This window comes from Sciurus vulgaris (genome assembly GCF_902686455.1).
Source record: "Sciurus vulgaris genome assembly, chromosome: 9".
Taxonomy (NCBI): domain Eukaryota; kingdom Metazoa; phylum Chordata; class Mammalia; order Rodentia; family Sciuridae; genus Sciurus; species Sciurus vulgaris.
Genome location: NC_136469.1, coordinates 19,946,888 through 19,969,919, shown reverse-complemented (window position 1 = coordinate 19,969,919; position 23,032 = coordinate 19,946,888). Strand labels below are relative to the sequence as shown.

The 23,032-nt window shown below is 44.2% G+C and overlaps 1 protein-coding gene across 1 annotated transcript in view; it reads left to right on the top strand.

Annotated features, from left to right (window-relative positions):
• TBC1D9 (TBC1 domain family member 9) overlaps nucleotides 1–22,359 on the top strand; it is a 112,447-nt gene extending 90,088 nt beyond the window's left edge. The window contains exons 14-21 of the mRNA XM_079154811.1: nucleotides 7,955–8,053; nucleotides 8,199–8,267; nucleotides 11,523–11,763; nucleotides 15,164–15,229; nucleotides 16,118–16,204; nucleotides 19,141–19,215; nucleotides 19,309–19,412; nucleotides 20,268–22,359. Coding sequence (XP_079010937.1) covers nucleotides 7,955–8,053; nucleotides 8,199–8,267; nucleotides 11,523–11,763; nucleotides 15,164–15,229; nucleotides 16,118–16,204; nucleotides 19,141–19,215; nucleotides 19,309–19,412; nucleotides 20,268–20,990 — 1,464 coding nt within the window. The 3' untranslated portion in view covers nucleotides 20,991–22,359. The remainder of the gene's footprint in view (nucleotides 1–7,954; nucleotides 8,054–8,198; nucleotides 8,268–11,522; nucleotides 11,764–15,163; nucleotides 15,230–16,117; nucleotides 16,205–19,140; nucleotides 19,216–19,308; nucleotides 19,413–20,267) is intronic.
• Nucleotides 22,360–23,032: the final 673 nt, after the last annotated feature.

Below are 23,032 nucleotides of genomic sequence, written 5' to 3'. Positions count from 1 at the left end.
TGAGATTTGACTCTGGGTGGGCAGGATCAATTCATTTCCTGTTCAGTGCTAAGTACTTAGATTCCTGTGAAGTAAATAGAGACACTTAGAATACCCTCCACCAGGCCGGAGTGGTCCAGAGTCCTAGTTCCTCTATGGTTGCTTGGACTGGATGAGCAAGGAAGCCTTCTGATCTTGTATACTCTAGACTCAATAAAACTAACTAAATTCCAGAATAAAACTAACAAACTTCTGGGGTAGTAGAAATACAGTATCATCTGCCTCCTTAGCAACTAGTGGGTTGGGGACCCCAAGGACTCAGTGTCCCTAACACTTGCTGGTTTCAGATTTTTAAAGAAATGATTATCAAGTAAGAGAAAGCATGGCTATTCTGCTTTCTGCACATGTTTCGGGATTGTGAATGGTGATTCACTATTCCAGCTAGTAACAGCCTAGATACTGTGAGGCTTTGGGTGAGATAGAAAGTCTCTCTTTAAGTCAAATATTAAAACTGGTGTGGATCTAGAAACCTTTTCAGAAATGCATGTCTTTAATCCAATATGGGAGAAAGACTGATAATTCATTTTTTAAATTTTCACTGAAACTCCATGTTTATTGATAACATTTTAGTTACATATAAAATCGTAAAAGAAATGCAAGATTATTGTAGAAATTATAAACCGCTATGAAGAAAGAAAATAACTGTATCTTATGAGCATTTTGCCATATTTTCCTTAAGTATGTTTTTATATTTGCGATGTACACTTTAAAAACGAGGTCCTACTAAATACTACTGTCACATTCTATTTTTCACCTTAAAAAAGGCAAGGTGACATGCATCAGTAATCCCAGTGGCTCAGGAGGCTGAGGCAGGAGGATTGCTAGTTCAAAGCCAGCCTCAGCAACTTGACAAGGCCCTAAGCAACTCAATGAGACTCTGTCTCTCAAAATAAAAAATAAAAAGGACTGGAATTGTGGCTCAGGGGTGCCCCTGGATCCAATCCCTGATACAAAAAAAAAAAAAAGGAATGAGTTAACGAAATTTATTTAATTGATCCCCTCTTTTATTGAGCATTTACTTTGGGTTCTTCCAAATTTTCAAAAGCCAATTTGGTGATGAACTTATACACCAATACCACATCTCTGATTATTTTCTTAGAATCCTGGAAATGGATTTGCTGAGTAGATCAGAAAATGAGCACAATTTCCAAGTTTCTGCTGCACACCGTCCAGTTTCTACAATGTTTGCCCGATTTCTCTTTCCACTAGTAGAGATTGAGAATCACTGTTTCACGAACCTGTCTTCAAGGCTGGTTATCTCCTAATGTGTTTTTAAGCAATCATTGCCCGGGACTTGTGAACTTCTGGATAGTACTGTATCAGAGATTTAGATGATTTGTTCCTTCAGATAAAGAGTCCCCACAGTTGCAGGCCATAGGTTATCATGCCTGTGGGGTGTTTTCTAAAGGCATCCCCGGAATCTGTATTGTTAGAATCCTGGACCAGAGTGATAGATACTGATATGTGGAAATTCATGCTGTGGCACAGACTGTGATAAGGACCAGGGCTGTTATCATTTACGTCCTGTCTGGCCCACCCCTGGGGGACCTTGGGCTGCCAGGCATCCCGTGCAGGATAGAGCAGTGCTGGCCTTCCTCTGCCTGAGAAGACGGACTTCTCCCTTATGTGACCGCCTACCCTTCCTGGCCTCGCTGTGCACAGTGACGAGTTTTCTTTTCCTGCTGAAGTGACCTGCCCTGCTGGTTTCCAGGGACTCTCAGAGCCTTACAGATGAACTGCCTACCTTCCTTTCCTCCTGCTATCAGATAGATGGCTCTGGGTCCTGCCTGTGCATTAAACCACTTTAAATTTTTTTCAAAAGCCAAGCTTTTAAAAATACAAATTGCCAGACTCCATTGGGGGCCAGTTAAATCTGAAACTCTGGCATGAAGCCCAAGAATAAAAATTTGTTTAAGTTCCCCACAAGATGGTGTATGTCCCTGAGCGTGAGGTTCACTGCACTAGAGGTGGCATGGGGCCACTGATCACTAAATCTGCTTAGAACCCGGTCTAGGCCACGACTGGACACTTGAGGCATACAACACGTTCCCTTCTGTCCTTTGGGGTAATTTGCATGAAAATTGAGAAACAGGCAAGAAATGCTGAAAGCATATTCATGTTTTGAGGTCCCCAGGTTGCTGCTGGTTGGTCTGGTATTGGTTGGTCTGGTACTGGTGGGCCTGGCAGGTAGAGAAAATGTCACGTGGATGACATCGCTCTGTCAGTCCTCTCAAGCTCCTGTGGAAAGGATTGTTTAGGTGACTTGCTCTAGTTCTCTTTTGCATGAGCCCTGAAAGTGAGAAACAGACAAAGTCGCGGCCTTGAAGTTGAACTTATAGACAGAGGTGCAGAAGACTGTTCCAGATGTTTCTGCAGACACACAGTCCTCACAGAGGTCCTTGATGTTCAGCTGCCCGGCCCAGTGGGTTTAGTCTGAGAAGTGCTGAGTAGAAAGCAGTCTGTGCAGATAGACAGGCAGTCAGGAAGGTTCAGTGTGTGTCTGGTTATTAATGATGACAGAGCTACCCTTCCCCGAGAGCCTGCCTGGTGTGAGGCAGGGGATTGGCTGCTTCCTAGCCCTCCTAGGTAAACGTTAACCCATGTAAGAAAATGCAAGTTGAGAGAGGTTGATCTGATCATTCCAGGTCACACAGCTGGAAAGTGGCAGAGCCAGGATCCAAGAGCTCCCTATCATTACAACCAGGGGATTTGTGCCGATTAGAATGGAGATGGTATTGTGGCTGTGCATGGGGTCCTGAGGTCAGCTATAGTGGGGAGTCTTGAAACCCCCACTAATGGGTTGGCAACAACCACTGGGGACTGAAGAGAGTTTCTCTTCAAGTTCATTGTTTCTGCTCCCTGTGCTACAAACTGGAAGGAGGAAGAGTGGAAGTTCTAAGCAAGCAAAGAAGGGACTGTCGTCTTGAAGGAAGACCAGGAGATGCACGAAATAGCCATTGTCTGTTCGTTTATTCAGAAGTTCTTTAGTTAAGATTTTATAAGCGCCTGTCTCATGCCAAGCATCATGCATAGCCCAGGGTGAATTTTTTTTCACATACAGATATTTTCATTTTTTTAACATATAGATATTTTCAATCACAATACAAATGAAAAAGCTAATATAATACATTTCCAGTAGTCCATTGCCCAGTTCCAAGAGTCCCTGACATTTTCCTGATTGTTTTTGTGGTGCTGGGGATGGAATCCTGGGCCTCATGCATGCCCGGCAAAAAAAAAAAAAGAAAGAAAACCTCCGACCTATAAGTTAACTATGCTTATTGTGAGTGGAACATCAGTTGCAAATTGTAGTCAGCAGGTTGTATCTGATATAAAAATGGATGATTCTCCCTTCTTTCTCTCATCAACAATATTAGGAATAACAGCTACCATAGCACTGGCATTGCCTATGTAGGGCATGGAATTCTTACACCAACCCACAGAAGTAGGAATATTTTCCCAGTTTTGCCAATGAGGAAGCTGAGGGTCACGTTCTGGGGAAATTTCCATGCCTCTGCACTGTCCCTATTACTGGCTATGCAGGTGTTCCTGTTCCAGTAGCCACTTGTCCAGGTCTCCTCTCTGGAGTCCAGGCTTTGCATTAGTGGTGTGTATTGAAAGAAAGTGTGTCATAGCACAGTCACAAACTCCCAAGACTGTGAGGTGGTGCAGCAAGGCAGGTAACAGGTGGGCAGAGGCAGGGCTGGGGAGCTGGTCACCTCAGGGAAATAGGCAGTGAGGACCTGCTGGCGCTGGCAGCTTCTTTGCCATCTGAGGTAAGGAATCATTTCTGCCAGAACTTTTAATTTTGCAACAGAAGTTGAAAATCTTGCTTTTGTTCAGTGGCCCTCATTTTTAAATTCCTCTATGAAGCAAGTAATACACTCATGAACTTTCTAGCATACTATCTGTTTATAACTTCTGCTTTAGAGCAACTTTTAAAAAATAAACTCCATGGACTGGGGATATAGCTCAATTGGTAGAGTGCCTACCTTGCATGCACAAGGCCCTGGGTTCAATCCCCAGCACTGCATTAAAAAAAAAAGATTCCAGTGGAATGTGACTCAGTGGTAGAGGACTGCCAGCCATGCATGAGGCCTTGAGTTCAATCCCCAGCACCACAACAAAATAAAAATAAATTCCAAGTAAAAATGTGGTAATACAGGACACCAGCTTTTCAGATCTTATCAGGATTAATGATCACAAAGCTGAGGATAGGATGTCATTTATCCCTTCTAGAGATAATAGAACAGCAGCTCAGAGGTTAAGTAACTTACTCAGGGTCTCCAGCAGGTAGAACTGGGATTCAGATCCCAAGTCTGTCTCTAGCGTGCTTTTCTTTTTTTCTTATGCATTGGAAGCATGTTGAAGCTACACCAAGAGTCAGTCAATACATTCAGGATGTTTTACATTGAAACTGATTCAAACAGTTGTGTAATATCCATATTTACCTTCCGTGATAACCTGAGAACCTCTTCTCTAGCCTTCTTATAGGCAAAAGACCTCAAAAAATATGAATCCTTGAGGAGCATAAAATATAATATAGAAATAGGATATGATGGATTTTTAAATAAAATATATATATGATCAAAATGTATGAAATGTAAACCCTGCTGCTCCTTGTCCCCTGCTTCCCCGCCCACCTCTACTTCTGAGCTCCGCTCCCCACCCAGCACCGGAGTCCAGACACCCCCTCCCTAGCATGCCGTGGGACTGGGGGAGGTACCTGGGAATCCCTCTCCTGGCCTGGGCCTCTGCCTGCTGGAACTCACACTCACCTTCCATTGATTCCTCCCTCCCATCCACTCTTCCAAGGTGGAGACCCTTGCACGACAAGTGTTTGGAGATTCTCTGATTAAAGAAAAGGCTCTCTGGTATGATGATGCTCAGCCCCCAGCTAACACTAGTGAGCCCTGTTCTGTGTACTGGGAAAATAAGTACCTCACCAGTTAAGAAGCACTTAAAGCCACTTTTTTCTTTCTTTCTTTCTTTCTTTCTTTTTTTTTTTTTTTTTTTTTTTTTTTTGGTACAGGGGATTGAACCCTGAGGCACTTTACTACTGAGCAGCATCCCCGGCCCTCTTTATTTTTTATTTTAAGACAGATTCCTAGGTGTTGGCACATGCCTGTAATCCCAGTGAATCAGAGGCTGAGGCAGGAGGATCATGAGTTCAAAGCCAGCCTCAGCAACTTTGTGGGGGCCTAAGCAACTTAGTGAAACCCTGTCCCCAAATTAAAAAGGACTGGGGATGTGACTCAGAGGTTAAGCGCCCCTGGTTCAGTTCCCAGTACTAAAACAAACAAAAACAAAAACAAAAAAAAACAGATCCTCATCAAGTTGCTGAGGCTGACCTCACACTTGGAATCTTCCTGCCTCGGTAGGATTATACATGTGAGCCACTGCACCTAGTGTCCTCATTTTTTTTAAAAAACAGAAACAGTAGGTCTTTGGATATTAGAAACAATGCCTTCTTTTGTTTCAATAAATTTCTTGTGATAGACAAACATGTTGAGATCATTCTGTGAACCTATGGACTAAGTTAAGTTTTTGTTGTTGTTGTTGTTTTTGTTTTTGTTTTTTTAAGCTGCAACATTCAAATAATTCATGTCCTCTCTGGAAGATTTAGAAAGAAGGAGCCTGTTGAACTTGACTGAGTTTGGCTCTTGTGGTCTCTGTTAAAAACGTGCATCTGTTTTCCGCCCATCCCTGTTTTTCCAGTAACATAGGATGAACCTTGAAGATAATGTGAATCCCAGAGTGGCTGCCCAGCATGGGAAGGGGACCTCGCTCCGATCGGGATGCTGGTGGCTGGGCTGGGCGTGCAGCTCAGTGGCAGAGCGCTGGCCTAGCGTGCCTGAGGCCCTGGGTTTGATTCCAGCACTGGGGGAGGGGGACTTTGACATTGAAGGAATGACGTGTGGGTAGCAGAGACCAGAGAACACCACCTGAGACGGACTGTCTCCACCACATTCCTCTGTCTGATCCACTTGCTTCAAGTCCCTGGGGTTGAGCGGGACCTCTGCAGACAGGGCAGTGAGGTGGCAGGAAAGGGGAGGCTGCCTCTCTGTCTGTCTGGGTTGGTAACCAGGAGGCCAGGAGGCAAGAAGGAAGTAAAGCCTGCATGGAAAAGGGCCCCTCTGCGCATCCAGGCGTTAGAAGTCAGATCGGAAAATGAGAAACAAGCCACAGAAACATTCAGATGAAAAGCTGAGTTGGGGAAGAGATACAAATGAAGGCGGATGATTCTGTTTATTGTTTAAGGAAAGGGAGATTTTAGAAAATTAAGATAATATTAATATGCACACCACCAGCACTAAATTCAAACTTGTTGGGAAAAAATATCACTGTCACATTGGCACATTTGTTCTTTGCATGAACCTAAGTGTATGAAACCAGAGGACAGCCTTGCGTCCAGACCTTTGCCTTAGTTCTGGGCAGTGGGAAACCCTGGCCACAGAGCATGCCAAGCGACTTTTATTTGCCTATTTTAAGCTCCTCCAGAAGGGGGATATGGGGGACAAGTCACTTTCCTTTTGAAATACCCCAGAAATAGCCAGGCTGTCCCGTAGAGTCCACGGCTTCCTCTTAGATTGGGACCTTTGCTCCAGAAGGACTTGGGGTCATTGGGCTCTGTCTGACGAGTTGCAGAGACCTGGCGCAGGGAGCCGTCCCACCTGACAGATAGCAGCGTTCAGTTCCTGTCGAGGAACAGCTGTGTGGATTAAGTTACAGATGCACAGAGCTCTTTGAATATCAGGCTTGCAGAAAATAGAACTTTCTCTCAAGCAGCCTGCAGCAATTCCCAAGCCAGTGTTCAACATCAGTTATTTTTCTCAGTACTTTCAGAGATGAACATATCTATACGTCTAACAGCAATTCTACAAGAACAGCTTTGGGTCTTATTTTACAAAGGAAGAAACTGAGGGTCAGAAGACTCTACTAAACTGTTCAGTCACATAGTTAACTGGTTAAAAAAAGGAGTCAAATAATACTACTGCTCTGCTTAAAGCTCTAGTGGCTTTATATATCACACAAGGCCTGCGAGCTCTTTATCCTCTTCTGATCTCTATACACTTTTCTTTGGGGTACATAGTTAGGAATGGGATTTCTCGGTTATTGGAATACATCTGATCAGATTTCATAGATGCTGTCAGACAGATTTCCAGAACAATTGTAGCACGTAATACACCAACTAGCAGTATATGAGCATCTTGGTTGCACCTTGTTCTTGTCAACACTTGTATTGTCTGTAGCTTTTATCCATTCGTTGTATTTAACCCTTGTAGCCATTGCTTCTGTGGGTGAAGTTTCATGGTTTAAGACTTTTCTGTGTTTTCCTTTAACATCACTAAGAGATGGAAAACCTTACATGTTCTTTCTCTGCCTTCAGATAGGAAGACTCACTTGACTTTGAAACTTAGTTCAACAAACTTACAGGTGGTGGTAGGCATTTAATATCTGAAGAGATGGCTCTCTCACAGCAACTGCCACCTGGAGACACACAGAGGCATTTTCTGGACCAGACGGACAAACGCTGTTGAAGGAGCAGGGGGCTCCTCCCAGACATTTCCCTTAGCCTGCTAGTCTAATGATAGCCTTAAATTAGATACTTCCTTTCTCGTTGGCAAGAAACTTCTTCCTTTAAAGTATTCTTTTTTTGCGCACTGGTAATGTTATTTAAGTCTTCCTCTTGGTGACACGTTGCCTTGAGGAAGACATGTTTGTCTTTGAAATGTCATTCAGCTGGTCACATGCATAAGAATTTCCAGATATCTATTTGTAGTTCCCACATGGCTTTAAATGGTCTATAGAAGCATAGTCCAGGTTGCCTGGCATGTGACAAGTTATTCCACATGCAGACATGATACTCTGTGCCGCAACAGATTTTTTTAGAATTACTGATATTGCTCCTTTGCAGAAATTTGGAACCATCCGGGCAGACTTAATTGAACAGATGAGATTCAAACAGAGACTGAAAGTGATCCAGACGCTGGAGGACACAACTAAACGCAACGTGGTAAGTCCCACCCGCTGTCCCCATCCTTGCCCCCACTCCTCCCGGCACGGGAAATCCCACTTGACAGAACAGAACTTGAAGGAAGTTAGGGACTCCCCCAGTATGACACTTTTTGGAAAATTCACTGTGCTCATTCTTGTCCTAGGTCCGAACCATTGTGACAGAAACGTCCTTCACCATTGATGAGCTGGAAGAGCTTTATGCTCTCTTCAAGGTGAGTTTCAGAGTACACCCAAGCCCACCCGAAGGAATGGAAGCATTTGCTTTAATAATTCAGTGAGTTCTTGATTCTTCTCTTAAATCATTAATGGGTTGTGTGAGTCTTCATGTGCATACATAGCAAGGTGCAGCTAAGAATGCAAAACCGGACAGACCACTTAATGTGAAAAATAAAATAAACAGATTCTTGTCATTAGCTTAAGCTGGTGTCTTAGCTCTTTTCCTCTCCAGATGATACTGTCTCTGTTTTGTTTGATTTAAGGAAAAACGGTCATTGTTTTCTAGCACTCCTTAGACTAATGAGAACGAAGTTTAAATTCTGCCTAAAATTCTTAAAATTTATAATTTCCTATGTTAATCTGTAAAGTGCCCTTTAAAAAGATAATGTAGCTAGAACAGGAACAGATCCATTTAAATGCCTCAAGAAAAGCATCTTTGATTAAATTCTTTGATTTTCATTTTATAATGGAGCCTCAATTGTTTTTCCTGGGGCTAGGGACTGAATCTAGGACCTAGCACATTCTTGATCCTTAATAAGAAAATATCATGTCAATAAATAAATCAATGTAAAGTTTACTTCTAGAAAAAAATATTTTTGTCATAAACATCATTATTAACATCATAGGTTAAAATGTAGAAATTGATAGAGGAAGATATTTAAAAAGTTGTCTTTGATGCAGGTACCGGTTTTATCACCATCTGCAGTTGACTGCCTGAACTAAATTTGGCCACTTGGAACAATGAAAAGATGGCATAGGAGAAAACACAGAGGAAGAAACAGACCAGCCAAACACCAGTAGTTCTAGATATTGATGACTTTGGAGGGTTCTCTTTAACATTCCCGCTTGCCTGTCAGCCACTAGAGGGCGCCAACGTCTTAAATATTAAATATTTGTTTCCCTGGTGCCTAGTAACCTCCCTTAAAAAGTGTGCCAAACGTGTATGGAATTGCTAGATAAATTAGTAATTAATCCTCAGTATGCTAGAGTCCTTGCATTTTTCTGATGAGGACAAGAGAGGTGTAGGGACTCTAGTTTCATAGCCGTTGAGCGATAAACTTTGTGCTACAGCAGCATTGCCAACAGGCTAGATCATACGCTCCCGCCAACCTCCGATCAGCACCTGAGGGTCATATAGGGATCCTGGACCATCTCAGTGATATTTTATTTATACATGTTAACTTATAGCGAATTGCTCGGTGTAAATCAGTTATCCATAAGGAAGGGGTCCTTTTTCCTTTTTCTTTTTTTAAATCTTTTTAGCTGTAGATGGACACAGTATCTTTTATTTATTTAGGTGGTGCTGAGAATCGAACCCGTGCCTCACACATGCTAGGTGAATGCTCTGCCACTGAGCCACAGCGCCAGCCCCGGGGGCGTCCTTTTTTCATAAGGGAAAAATAAAGATCCAGCTGAGATCCGATTTTAAAGGGATGCTGAAGACTGTAGGAAGTCCCCCTCACAGGAGGGTTTTGGGGGTAGAGCCAGGTTGCTGGGGGAACGAGACAGAAGTGGGAGAAGCCCCTGGAGGCAAAGAACAAGAGAAGGGGTTTTGACAGTGGTAAGACCTTGCAGGACGTCAGGCAGAGGAGAAGGGCCAGGGCTTTCTGTGCACAACTACCAGATCCTGAGATCACTGAAGCCACTACTTACCTGGACGCTGCTGCACTGTCTTCCCTGTGCACCTCCAGGTAACAGGTGTGTCATCTGAACCAGAGACTCTGCCTGAAGAAAGCAAGCTTTTCTCATGCTCAAAATCCCTGCCCTGGGGGCGTGGTGAGCAGCTCAAATTCCCTAGGTCTCTCTCCCTCCTAAAGAGAACCCTTGGTCTCAGCACTATGGAATTTTTAAAAAAATAATACTCAGTGATGGAGCTTTCTTGAGACTTCAGAACACTTTAATGAGCGTCGATTCATTTCACATCTATTGAGTATTATGTGTGTCGGGGACCCGCCCAGATTTTTTAGTCCTGAAAAAAGTTGTTCCTGGGTGTTTTCCTGCTAGAATGTTCAGTCCCCTTGCCAAGGAGCTCACGGCTTAACTTTGGGGAGAAACCTGGGGGAAAAGGTAAATGGCTGCACCTGACGCAGATTTGATAGAAAATGTGATTCAGGGGCCCTTGGTTTTGATCTCTCTTGTACTTTTTCCAAATTGTCCTTCTGTTCCAATCTCTGGGCCCGTAGTCCTCAGGTGACAGTCAGAGGGGTCTCCTCCGTGAACCAGGAGTTGATCTGTGCAGACTGTTTCCTCTGGATGGTTTTGAGTCCTGTGTCGGCACCTGCCTGTGGTCAGACCTGGGTTAGAGAAGCCCGGGCGCTCTCAAGGGGAAATGCTTTGGGGCACCGTTATCAGTGATGCAGCCCAGCAGAAAGGGGCTACACTGTGTGGTTCGCGGGGGCTTCCCGGGCTGCCCCAGCATAGTTCAGGGTATGGCTCAAACCTGCAGGCTGCTGTGGCCTCTGTATCTCCTCCCGTCTCCCCCAGCCTCCGCACACATCCAGTGCTTCCTCCCTGCAGCCAGGAAGGCGGTCTCAGGCTCTGGGGGCCTTTGACACTGCTTCCTTTTGTCTGCTATCTGCTGAAGCTGCATTGCAAGAAACCTGGCTGGTTCTGCTCCCCACCCCCAACCCCTCCTAGCTTTTTAGCTACAGTCCCCAGTAAATAATGGTGGTTGCTTTAGACATGGGTCTTCTTAGCTCCTTTTATGAGGGCAGAATTGAAGTACTTATGCTCAAACTGAATCCCCCCCGCTTTTCAGAAGGGGAAAGAGAGATCTGCTTTTGGGAGTTTTCTTCTGATGCAGCATATGCATCTACTCTTGAGGAAGCATGCAGACAGGACGGCAGTAACTCAAGTAAAAAATAGAGTCCTCCTCTTCTTGCTCCTCTGGCCTCCCCACCTGCCACCCAGAGCTAACTGTAAATATCTGTGTGGGGGTGGCCATCCTTCCAGAACTTGCCACCATGTTCTTTCTCTCTGTCATCTTCCTAGGCTTCTCCTAGAGTCACATGACCTTGGGCCTAAAGAGGCCGCCTCGTTTTTTCCAAGGCAGGGTCCGGAAGCTGTTGGCTGAGCTGATATCTCTGTTCTCTCACCTAGTGTTTCTGTCCTAGGCATTTTTCTGGAGGCGTCTGGGGCAGGGAGACCACGGGCTTGTGGGAGGAGACTGTGTGACTGTGCTAGCAGTGTGTGATCGGGGCCATGCAGAGCCGGAGCTCATCACCCACTATGACCCGCTAATTCCTCCTCAGGCGGAACATCTGACCAGCTGCTACTGGGGCGGGAGCAGCAACGCGCTGGACCGGCACGACCCCAGCCTGCCTTACCTGGAGCAGTACCGCATCGACTTTGAGCAGTTCAAGGGGATGTTCGCTCTTCTCTTTCCCTGGGCGTGTGGCACCCACTCGGACGTGCTGGCCTCCCGCCTGTTCCAGCTCCTAGATGAAAACGGGGACTCCCTGATCAACTTCCGAGAGTTTGTCTCTGGGCTAAGTAAGGACGTGCTCTTACTGCGTGAGTCTGAGTTGGGATGGGACAGAGATGACGGAGCAGAGATGACAGTCCTTCAGTGCCGTCCTCAGGGCTGCAACTCTGCACGACGCCTGGTCTAGGGACAGAGAAGCACGAAGGTGACTTGCAAACGATGGTCAAATTTGTTTCTAGTTACAGTTATAGTATGTGGATAATTCATTGTCTTCATTAGGAACGTCATCCTGAGTTCAAAACACAATGTCAGAGAACGTGCTAGACAATAAACGCCACCGTAGACACTATGACCACAGACTTGAGGGGTTACCAGGAGTCAGGTGCGGTGGCACACGCCTATAATCCCAGCAACTGGGGAGGCTGAGGCAGGAGGATTGCGAGCTCAAAGCCAGCCTCAGCAGACTGTGAGGCATTTAGCAACTCAGGACAGAGATGTGGCTCAGTGGTTAAGCACCTCTGGGTTCAATCCCCGGTACCAAAAAAAAATGGGGATACCAGGAAAAAGTGATGTCTAGGTGGTATAACTTCTTCTGACAAAAGAATAGTGTTTATCCTATATAATATACAATCATATACGATTTTATTAGAGATAATTTCTTAAGACTATTTCACCATGTTTCTAATAAAGGGCTGAAAAAGCACAACATCTCTGCAGCCTGAATGGAAGTCGTTCATCTCCACCTCCGTGGGGTGAAGGACTATGTCACCAGCCCAGACGCCCTTCACCTCCCCAGCAGCTCACAAGCTGCTGTCCCCCAGCCTCGCTGCTTGGCTCGTTTACTTCTGTTTTCTTATTGGATTCTTGCTCCTTTTACAATTGGACAAAAATGCTGGAACTCAGCCCAGCTGAAGGGAGGCTGTGGAGGTAGCAGGCACCATGTCAGGCTGCCGGGATGAGAGTACTCTTAATGCTAAGCCCAAGGAAAGATGAAAGGGCAGGCAGGCAGCCAGCAAGGATTCCAAAGAACTCCCTAACTCTGGGAGAATAATATCTAGAAAGTATCAAGGTTAGAGGAAGCAGAGAGATTTTAAAATGGGAACGTTGCCTTAGGTTTTAAAACAAGGTGTAAAGCCCCTTTCTATGTCCCTACAGATGGGACCTAGAGGAATTCACCTCTGCCATGGCCAGAACTCTTGTGAAGCTTTGGAACTTGTACTGTGTCACTTAATCCAAATAACTGCCCTTTGAATTAATAATAATGATGACAGCTAGCATTCACGCAGGATTTACTCTGTGTCAGGCTATGCCCCCATGGTTTATGAGCATTTAGTTTGCCTAACGGGACATAGCTGCAAAGTTGGTGTCTGTATCCAGGCAGCCTAGAGGCATGGTTTGTGTTGTTACTATTACGCTTGATTACCTGTCTTAGTCTCCTGTAACAAAGTACATTAGCCCAGGGAATTTATAAACAACCGAAAGGTGTTGTTCACAGTTCTGGGGGCCAGGAAGTCCAAGATCAACGCAGCAGCACAGTTAGTTTCTATAGAGGGCGTGTTCCTTTCATAGGTGGCTCCTTCTGTGTGTCCTTGTATGCTAGAAGCACGAACAGGCTCCCTCAGTCCTCTTCCAAGAGGACACTGATCCCATTCATCAGATTCCTTAGGCCCTAATCATACCCCAGAGGCCCCATATCCCGATACCATCACGCTGAAACTTAAGTTTCAACACAGGACTTTTAGGGGACCACAGATATTGAATCCACAGTATTCCCTATCTGCTTACTCTTATTATTGCCATTTTTCAGCCAAAGAAATGAGAGGTCAGAAAAGTAACCTGCTGAGACATTGATTTCTAGCCAGTCAGTAAGAATCTGTTATGAAGCTGGACCAAGAGGCACAGTTAGTACATACTGGCCCCAGAGTAGAATAGGGCCCATCTATTTCCCAAGCTTATTATTTTACTACTGAGACAGCAAAGGGAATGTCTTCTAGAAACTGTCCAAAGAAATAATGATTGAGAGCTGACAGAGAAAGTGGACGTGGTAAGAAGAGGGAAGAGCCGGGCTTGGTGGCACATGCCCATAATCTCAGCAGTTCAGAAGGCTGAGGCAGGAGGATCACAAGTTCAAGGCCAACCTCAGCAGCTTAGCAAGGCCCTAAGCAACTTAGCGAGACCCTGTCTCAAAATAAAAACTAAAAAGGGCTGGGTTGTGGCTCAGTGGATAAGCCCTTCTAGGTTCAATCCGTCTACCAAAATAATAATAGTAATAATAATAATAGAAGAAGAAAGAGTATACAAACAAATTAAAATTATGTTAGGTGAGACAGCAAGACATGTTGGAAATGTCTGACCTGGGAATGTAAACTTGCCTAGAAACCATAAGCATAGGAGGTACGGAACAGATTCCCTGAACACCTGAAGGATCACTGCCTGCGAGAGGCTGTGGACCCGTCCTGTGTGGCTTTAGAGAGGCCGGCACGGGGAGTCCAGGGTTCTGCATCATTTCCCAGTCATGGATTCTCTAGGATCTGACATCAGCTTATGGGCCTTGTCTTTCCAAGTGACACATATGCACATAATCACAAAATGTCACGTCTTAAGGGGTTCATGGATCTTATAGTGAGACCACAGGTTAAAGGAATTTAGACTGATGTAAAAATTAGAACCTGCAGTATTTGGAGAATGCCCCAGGATGGGGGGCCTCTGGCTGTAATGAGCAGCTGTCGGCGAATGTCTAGCAGAGGCTGGGCTGCTTCCTCGCCTGGGCGGGGACCGGACAGCCCCAGGTTAAGTGGAAGGTTGAGCATCTACAGGCACTCTGAGAATATATGGTAAAGATTTTCAAATTCCAGGAATAAAGGTGAACTTTAAAGGAAAAAAACAACAAAAAGATAGGATTCTTTAGATTGAAACTCTAATGATATAATGGCAAATACATTCGAATAAATGGAAGTGAAAAGACTTAGGAACCCTCAGAAATGGCTGAAAAGGATTTCTAAGGTGAGCAATTTGAAGCAACCTCACACTTATTGCAAGTTTATTTCTGAATTCTCATAGTTACTTAGGATGCTGAGATCCAGTTACATGAATCTCCTGGTCCGTAACTGTGCTCATGTCAGGCACTGTTTGAAGTGGTCGGTGTGTATAAACACATAGTCCTCATGTTTCACGGAGGTCTGATGTCAAGATCCTGGGTAGAATCTTCTGTTACCGTCTCACCTCACAGAGGGGAAACAGGTACAGAGAGACTAACTCTTCCATGGCACATAGTAGGTACAAAGGATTTGAAAATAAGAATCCTGGTTTCAGAACTCATAACCCAAGTGTGTTCTGGCCAGACTTTTTGTCACACAGTGTCTTGGTTCCACTTTGTAATACAAAGTGGACTTTCCAGCCGAGCACTAACCCTGGGAGGATCACTAGCACACAGGTCCTGCTTCACACTGGTACTTATGTGACTTCCAGGTGCTGCATGCCACGGGGACCTCACAGAGAAACTCAAACTTCTGTACAAGATGCACGTCCTGCCTGGTGAGTGAGCTACACAGAGCCGCACCTGTCAGGCCAGGACCTGGCTTGAAATCGTGCCTTCCTCCTGCCCATCCCCCCCCCCCACACACACTTTTTCTTTCTTTCTTCTTCTTCTTTTTTTTTTGGTGCCAATTCTTTGCCCCTCATTGATACACAAAGTCATTCATTGGTCACTAAGGATGAACTGAATGATGACAGATGATGTAAGTTCCTGAAGCAGCTTGTGCTTGACCACGGTCTAAAGGATGAGCTGTGCTAATAGAAGACAGTTGGGTGTCTGCAAGAGAAATTGGGTCACCTTTGGGAAACGAGGACTGAGAGAGAAGACGAACCCGGGAGATGCTGGGAGCCCCTCTCAGGGGAGCCCTTGTCACACTGGTAGGCCCAAGTGGACACGATGGCGAACGTGTTTCTATTTATTTTTTTAATTTGTTTTAATTAGTCACAATGGTGAACTTCTGAGTTCAGTGTTAGACAAGGCTGTTCTCAGTTGGGATGTATCTAAGCAAATACCAAAAGTATAAAAAAGAGATCGGCACTGAGGATAGAGACGGGGAAGACGTTAGATTTGGGAATTTCGTTGATAGCATAGAGTGACCTGAAATTTGTTTGTAAAGCATTATGTCACAGAATTTGGGGAATTTTTCATAAAAAGGAAAATGGAGAGAGACTTTGGCATGAGTCTGTTGAAAAAGGAAGATAGGACTAGAATTGGAGTGATCCCACTACTGACACCCCACTCAGGTTGTAGAGACGGTAGGTCTCCGGGCCCCCAGTTGTGGCCCCCATCCCACTTATAACTGGCATTTCATTCTCCCATGTCACTTTCTCACACACTTTGATTGAGTCATGTCCCTGCAGTATGACAATTGTTTCCTCCCTCTGCAGAGCCATCCTCTGATCAAGATGAGCCCGATTCAGCCTTTGAAGCAACTCAGTACTTCTTCGAAGATGTGACTCCAGAGTGTACACATGGTAGGGGACCCTCTTGCCAAGGGTACTCTGTTTATCTTTACCAAAACCTCTGTGCTTGGAAACAGACTTGCTAGTTGGTTCAAGAAGGTGCAGACAACAGGGTCCATCAGCAAAACCCCACTCACGGTCTATTTTCTACAGCACGTGAACTAAGAGTGGTTTTTATATTTTTAAATGGATTTTTTAAACCAAGCATAAACTATTTCTTGCCATGTGAAAAGTATATAAAATTTAAATTTTAGTGCCTACAAATAAAGTTTTAGTGGAACACAGCTGCGCTCATTCACTTACTTCTTCCCTATGGCTGTTTGCATGCTTCAGTGGCAGGATTAAGCAGGCCATATGGCCTGCAAAGGTGGAAATACAGCCAGTTCCCCGTGTCCCCAAGCTCTGCAGCCACAAATTCAACCAAAGGCATATTTAAATTATTCAGAAAAAAATGCATCTGTACTGAACGTGGGCAGACCTTCTTTTCCTGTCATTATTCTCTGAACAGTACAGTATTGACAACTATTTTTGTAATATTTACACTATTAGTTATTTTAGGTATCTGGAGATGACTCAAAGTATACAGGAGGTGCTCATAGGTTGATGCAAATGCTGTGCCATTGTATGTAAAAGAGAGCATCTGTGGAATTTGGTGTCAACAAGGGTGTCCTGGAACCAGTCCCCCATGGATGCCAAGGATGACTGTCTTTACCATCTGGCCCCTTCCAGAGGAAGTGTGCCAACCTCTCCTATTGACTGTTAGGTCTACGTGGACATGAAGCAGCTCATTGTATACCTCTCCAAATGCGTGTATTAAATGCTGTGCTGGCTTGTCTTGTGTGAGTCTAAGCTCCATTCCTCAGCTCGCCCCTGGAGTAAGTGACTTACTTCCTAAGTCATTGCTCAGCTTCATCACTTCTCCTAAGTCTGAAAGTAAACCTCAGATTATTTCTGGGTTCTTTTGCCTCTTAAATCTTGCCATCCCAGAATAAGCTTAACTTAGACCTGCTCTTAAACTACAAGTGCCTAAGTGATTGGATAGAGAGGTTGGGCCAGACTCAGTCTTCTTAGGATTGACAAGTTGAGGAGAGAGCGCTGGACACTTATTTAGGTCAGTGCAGGCTGCTGAGCCTCAGTTTCCCTGTGTGAGAATGGAGAGGATAGTTGTCATCTTAGGTGAGTGAGGAACAAATGAGATACTCATAGCGCCTTGACATATCCAAAATATTCGTAGTATCATTAGCCATAATGTTCTGGCTACAAAATGCTAGCCATATCTTTCCTAGTGGACACTTATTTTTGGAAAGGAGTTTCTTGTTTAGGAAATGCTTCAGGAATGGTCACATGGCAATAGCATTTGATAGCCCCAAAAGATGCTTTCTAAAGAATTTTTTTTTTTTTCATTTCAAAAGTACTGTTGCTTTGCCCTGAAAATTGTAAGATGGTAGACAAAACATGTAAGATAAGCTAAAGCTGTCTTAAAAATCCTAACCACTCAAAGGTAGCTTTTAATATACTGGAACATTTCTTTTCAGTATTTTTTCATATATGTAGTCAGGTATACACACACACATATACACATACACAAAATTGGCATCAAACAACCTGTACAGTTTTTTTTTTTTTAAATGTCTCTGAAAAACTGTGTGTGTGTGTTGTTATGCCCATACAGTTTCATGTCCTGCTTTTTACACTTAAAATCCAGTGATAATGTTAGTGCCACTAAAAATTCTTTTTTTTTCTTGGTAACAGGGATTGAACTCAGGGACACTCGACCACATCCCCAGCCCTATTTTGTATTTTATTTAAAGACAGGGTCTCACTGAGTTGCTTAGCACCATACTGTTGCTGAAGCTGACTTTGAACTCAAAATCTTCCTGCCTCAGCCTCCCGAGCCGCTGGGATGACAGGGATGCACCAAATTCTTTGAAAGCATGATTTTGAAATGTCTGCATGATATCTGCTTCATGGGCTTACATACATTAAATTTTTTTGATATCTACTTGTTTATTAAATAATTTTTGATAGAGGAGAGGAATTTCCTGGTGGCATGTACTACATTATCCTCACTTTGAACAGCTGCTGAGACTAATCTGACCTCAGTTGCTGTAAAGGTCACATCCTGGCCAACCCGAGCATCTTTGGGCTGACCAGGGAGGTGCTGCTGTCCACACGTCCTACAGATGGCAAACTGAGGCTTCATCTGAGGAAATTGCCCCCATCTCCTTTTTGAAGTCTTTATGTGCCGTATAATTTGCTGTTTTAAGAAGAAAAAAGAAAAAAATTGTAAGTGGATTTCTTAAAAGTCATATTTTTGAAATGCCAAATTATGATCCTTGAAAGATTTTCCAGCACATAACAGTTTAGAAAAAAAAATCTTTCTTCTCTGAACATAGATTTGAATTTCCATGGAAGAGTGAGTTCCTGGTCTTTTGCAGGGTCTGGCAAAAATAAATCAATTTTGTAGATGCAAAGTTAAGATGATAGTAGCACAGAGAAGGGGAAGAAAGCATGTTCATGGGAGCAAGCACCACTCTTATTTTTTAAATTCCAAAGACTGTGGGGCATCAACTCTTTAGTTTCTAATTGTATACCGAACCCCAACTGTAAGCAAGAAATCTGGGGGAGTCCTTCACTTAGAAAAAGGACTATCAGATAAAATATGAAACCTTCAGTAAAATTTGAATGTCAAGAAGTAATTTACTTAGTATAAGTATGCCCCATGTAATATTAGGGATATACTTATACCAAAACAAGAACAACCACAATGAAGTATTCATTGCATATCTGGAGTTCAAATTTTACTGGGTGTGCTGGTGTTTTGTTTTGTTGTTTTATTTGCTAAATCAGGCAACCCTCCTAGAAGTCCTTCTGTTTTCTACTACAGTGCTCAATGTATGGAAATATTGAATAACTCTACTCTTTTTCTTCTGGATGTTTCTTGGTAGTTGTTGGATTGGATAGCAGAAGCAAACACAGTGCAGATGATGGCTTCGTTACAGTGAGTCTCAAGCCCGACAAAGGTACGTGTTTTCTCTTTCTGTGTGTACCTTCTTGCTGCGTGAGCCCTTGTTTCTTGACCTGTAAACACTTACGTTTTCACATTTGGGTTTCAGGGAAGAGGGCAAATTCTCAAGAAAATCGTAATTACCTGAGACTCTGGACCCCAGAAAATAAGTCCAAATCAAAGAATGCAAAAGATTTACCCAAATTAAATCAGGTAAGTGTTTAATTTCTAATCTTGAAATTGTTTTTTCCAGTCACACATAAATGTAAAATAAACACCCCTCAAAGATAATGGTAACTCGGGGGCACTTCATTAGTATCTGTTCGGATCTATTTTTTATGCATCACAAATACGCTCAGTTGTAAGAAAATGACCTCCTCCTCGGAGAACATTTGAATCCCCAAATGCTCCCTTTTGAGACTACACGCATCTCATCTCGATCATTAAAAATACCCAGAATGTCTCAAAAGAAAAACCTATGCTGTTTCCAAATTGCTGTGCTCAGATACAAAGATGTCTGACACAGGTTTTCCTTAAAAAGTTAAAATGTAATGAGGGAGAAAAAAACAATATAAATAATTACAACAAAGGATGAAAATGTTGTTTCCTAATAGCAGGACAGGTAATCATCTGCTAGGTGGTAAAGGCCTTGCTTCTGCCTGGGGAGAGGCGGGTGTGTCACAGGACAAGGTCTGGTAGCTAACCTTGGAAAAATGGAAATGCATTCTCAGTGTCTAGGTGTGAAAAGAGGTGAGCCTAGGATTTCTTTAAGATGTTCAACAGGGAAGGCAAGGGGACAGTGAAGCAAAAGCAAGACATAGTCAATCATGGGTGTTGGACAAATTTCTTATCTTATTCTTTCTACATTCATGGATGTTGAAACTTTCAAATTGAAAAAATGAAAACCCCCATAAAGAGACTAGAAACGACATGCACATCATCCTCCAGGGGAGACTTTCTGGGGATCTTTAGGAGACTTCACTTAACGGGGTGGCAGTCCTGTCTCTGCGCCCGCCCCCCACCCCACCAGATTTCACTCCCTGGGTGTTTTTCGCGATCGATTTCCAGGGGCAGTTTATCGAGCTTTGCAAGACAATGTACAACATGTTCAGCGAGGACCCGAACGAGCAGGAGCTGTACCACGCCACGGCGGCGGTGACCAGCCTCCTGCTGGAGATCGGGGAGGTGGGCAAGCTCTTCATCACCCAGCCGGCCAAGGAGGGCGCGGGCACGGGCAGCGGGCCGCCCTGCCACCAGGGCATCCCCGGCGTGCTCTTCCCCAAGAAAGGGCCCGGCCAGCCCTACGTGGTGGAGTCGGCGGAGCCGCTGGCCGCCAGCCTGGCGGGCGACAGCGAGGAGCACTCCCTGGGCGGGCAGATGGAGGACATTAAGCTGGAGGACTCCTCGCCCCGCGACAACGGAGCCTGCTCCTCCATGCTGATCTCCGACGACGACACCAAGGACGACAGCTCCATGTCCTCCTACTCGGTGCTGAGTGCCGGCTCGCATGAGGAGGACAAGCTGCACTGTGAGGACATCGGGGAGGACACGGTGCTGGTGCGCAGCGGCCAGGGCTCGGCGGCGCTGCCCCGGAGCACCAGCGTGGACCGGGACTGGGCCATCACCTTCGAGCAGTTCCTGGCCTCGCTGCTCACCGAGCCTGCGCTGGTCAAGTACTTTGACAAGCCCGTGTGCATGATGGCCAGGATTACCAGTGCAAAAAACATCCGGATGATGGGCAAGCCCCTCACCTCGGCCAGTGACTACGAAATCTCGGCCATGTCCGGCTGACACGGATGCCCGCGCTGCGGACCCGCGAGGACTGACCTATGTTCTGTGTTGGGGTCTCTTTTTCTTTTAAATTAAATATTTGTTAGTACCTGGCTTGAAGCCTAGTGTTTTCATAATGTAATACAATGAAAACTGTTGAGAACTATGTAAACACCTCAATGTAGAGACAGTACACTCTTGCTGGGGGAGGGGGGTCCCCAGAATACCGCTTATTCAGTGAATTCCCAATCAGATGAATCTGTCAGTGACCGTGTATTATAACTTATTAATCTTGCTGTTGAACTGTACACATGGTTTAAAAAAAAAATAGTGCTGTTTAATGCTAAATAAGGCAGCAGTCGTTTGTGTATTCTGGCTTTTAAATAAAATTAGAAGTGTAAGAAAACTGAAATGCCACAAATATGCAGCTGTTCTGAAGTGGGAGAAGGTCTTGTTGGCTGGGAGTATCCTGCACCACTCTAGCAAGTTTTAAGAATATTTTCAAGATTTGAAATATATTTCATAAAAGTCCTCTGTTCAAATACTACATCCAACAGATGTTCTCCGTTAAGGGGGAAATATTCAGGGTTCCAAACAATAACGGAAGCGTCGCTGATTTTTACATGATGTACTTAATCAGCTTGGACAAACACTGGACCAATTTTACATCAACCAATTGTTCTGATTATTTATGTCATCTGGCCAAAATTCATTGAAAGGGACCATGTTACAGAAAATGTGCATGTGGCAGCAAAGAGGACTGAGGACTCAGGAGAGGCTTTTTCATTTCGTTTTGGTTTTGAAAGAGTAGAAATACTGATGCTTCTGATACTGGATTTTTAGCTTCTTGTTACTGCAAATAAAGCAAAAAATAAAGCAATGGACTGTACCATTTCCATACTCTCCATAGATTCAAGAAGTTGTACATGTATGGCATATGACCATCTTCCCATTAAATCGACATAGAGAGCGTGTAAACTTGAAAAAAAAATTCTGTAAGGTAACGTAACTAAATGTTTTGGAACAGAACTTGTCACCTTATATAAAAGAATAGTCTGCTCTATTTCCTGAATGGATGTGGAAATGAAAACTAGCACACCTGCACTTTGAATTCTTGCTTCTTTTTTATTGTTGTTATTATGATTTTGTATTTCACAGAGGTTTTTTTCATCTTGTTGAACTCAAAATCATGTTCACATTTCCTTTGCTTTTTCAGAATATTCCTTTGAACACATTCCTTTATTTTATTATACCTTGTGTCCTTGTTTTAGCTGTTGCTGCTGTAATTTTTTATTTTGTTTACAGAATGATTTTTAAACTGTCAAATGAAGTAGCATTAACCTCAAATAGGATAAATGTGAACAAATAAAATACTTCAGATATGGCTTTTTATCTGTGTGCTTGAGTTCCTGCCAACGGTAACGATGTTATTTCTTTGACAAGTTTGTGGGGAAGATTTGATTAGGCAGCTATTTTGACTAAGTTAATATTTATAGGCAAACATTTTGAGATAAGAAATAAGTGTGTGGCATTTCAATGAGTGGATGTGAAATAAGGAAGAGAATTGTCTGTCATCAAAATACTTGTCCTTGGTTAAATAGAGGGTCCAAATTCCTCTATTTAACCCCTATGAGTGCACTAACACCATTCGGTACTGTTTGATCAAGTATCTGGTCATTTGTTCGATTTGACTCCACACTGTGGATGGTGAACTCCGTGTCTCCCTCCCAGGGGACTTGAAAGGGCCCCCAGTGAGCTGCCAACTCCAGAGCCCTGGGCAGTGGCCTCAGCCGAGTGTTCCCAAAGGAAGGAGCACGTACAGGGGTAGCTACTGCCTAGGAAAGGGAACCAACTAAGCAAGGGAAGGGAGGGTGCCCAGGAGAGGCGTGGGGACACCCAGGTCCGATTCTGGGGAGGAAAGGGGTAGGTCACGTAGAAGGACCACAAGCAGCCCCCCCATCAAGGTGGCACAGGCCAGGAACCCGGGAACAAGCAGAGGGCACCTCCACAGCCTCATCTCTTCTGGCCAAACCTCTCTAGGTAGGGTGGCTAGATTTCTGCTC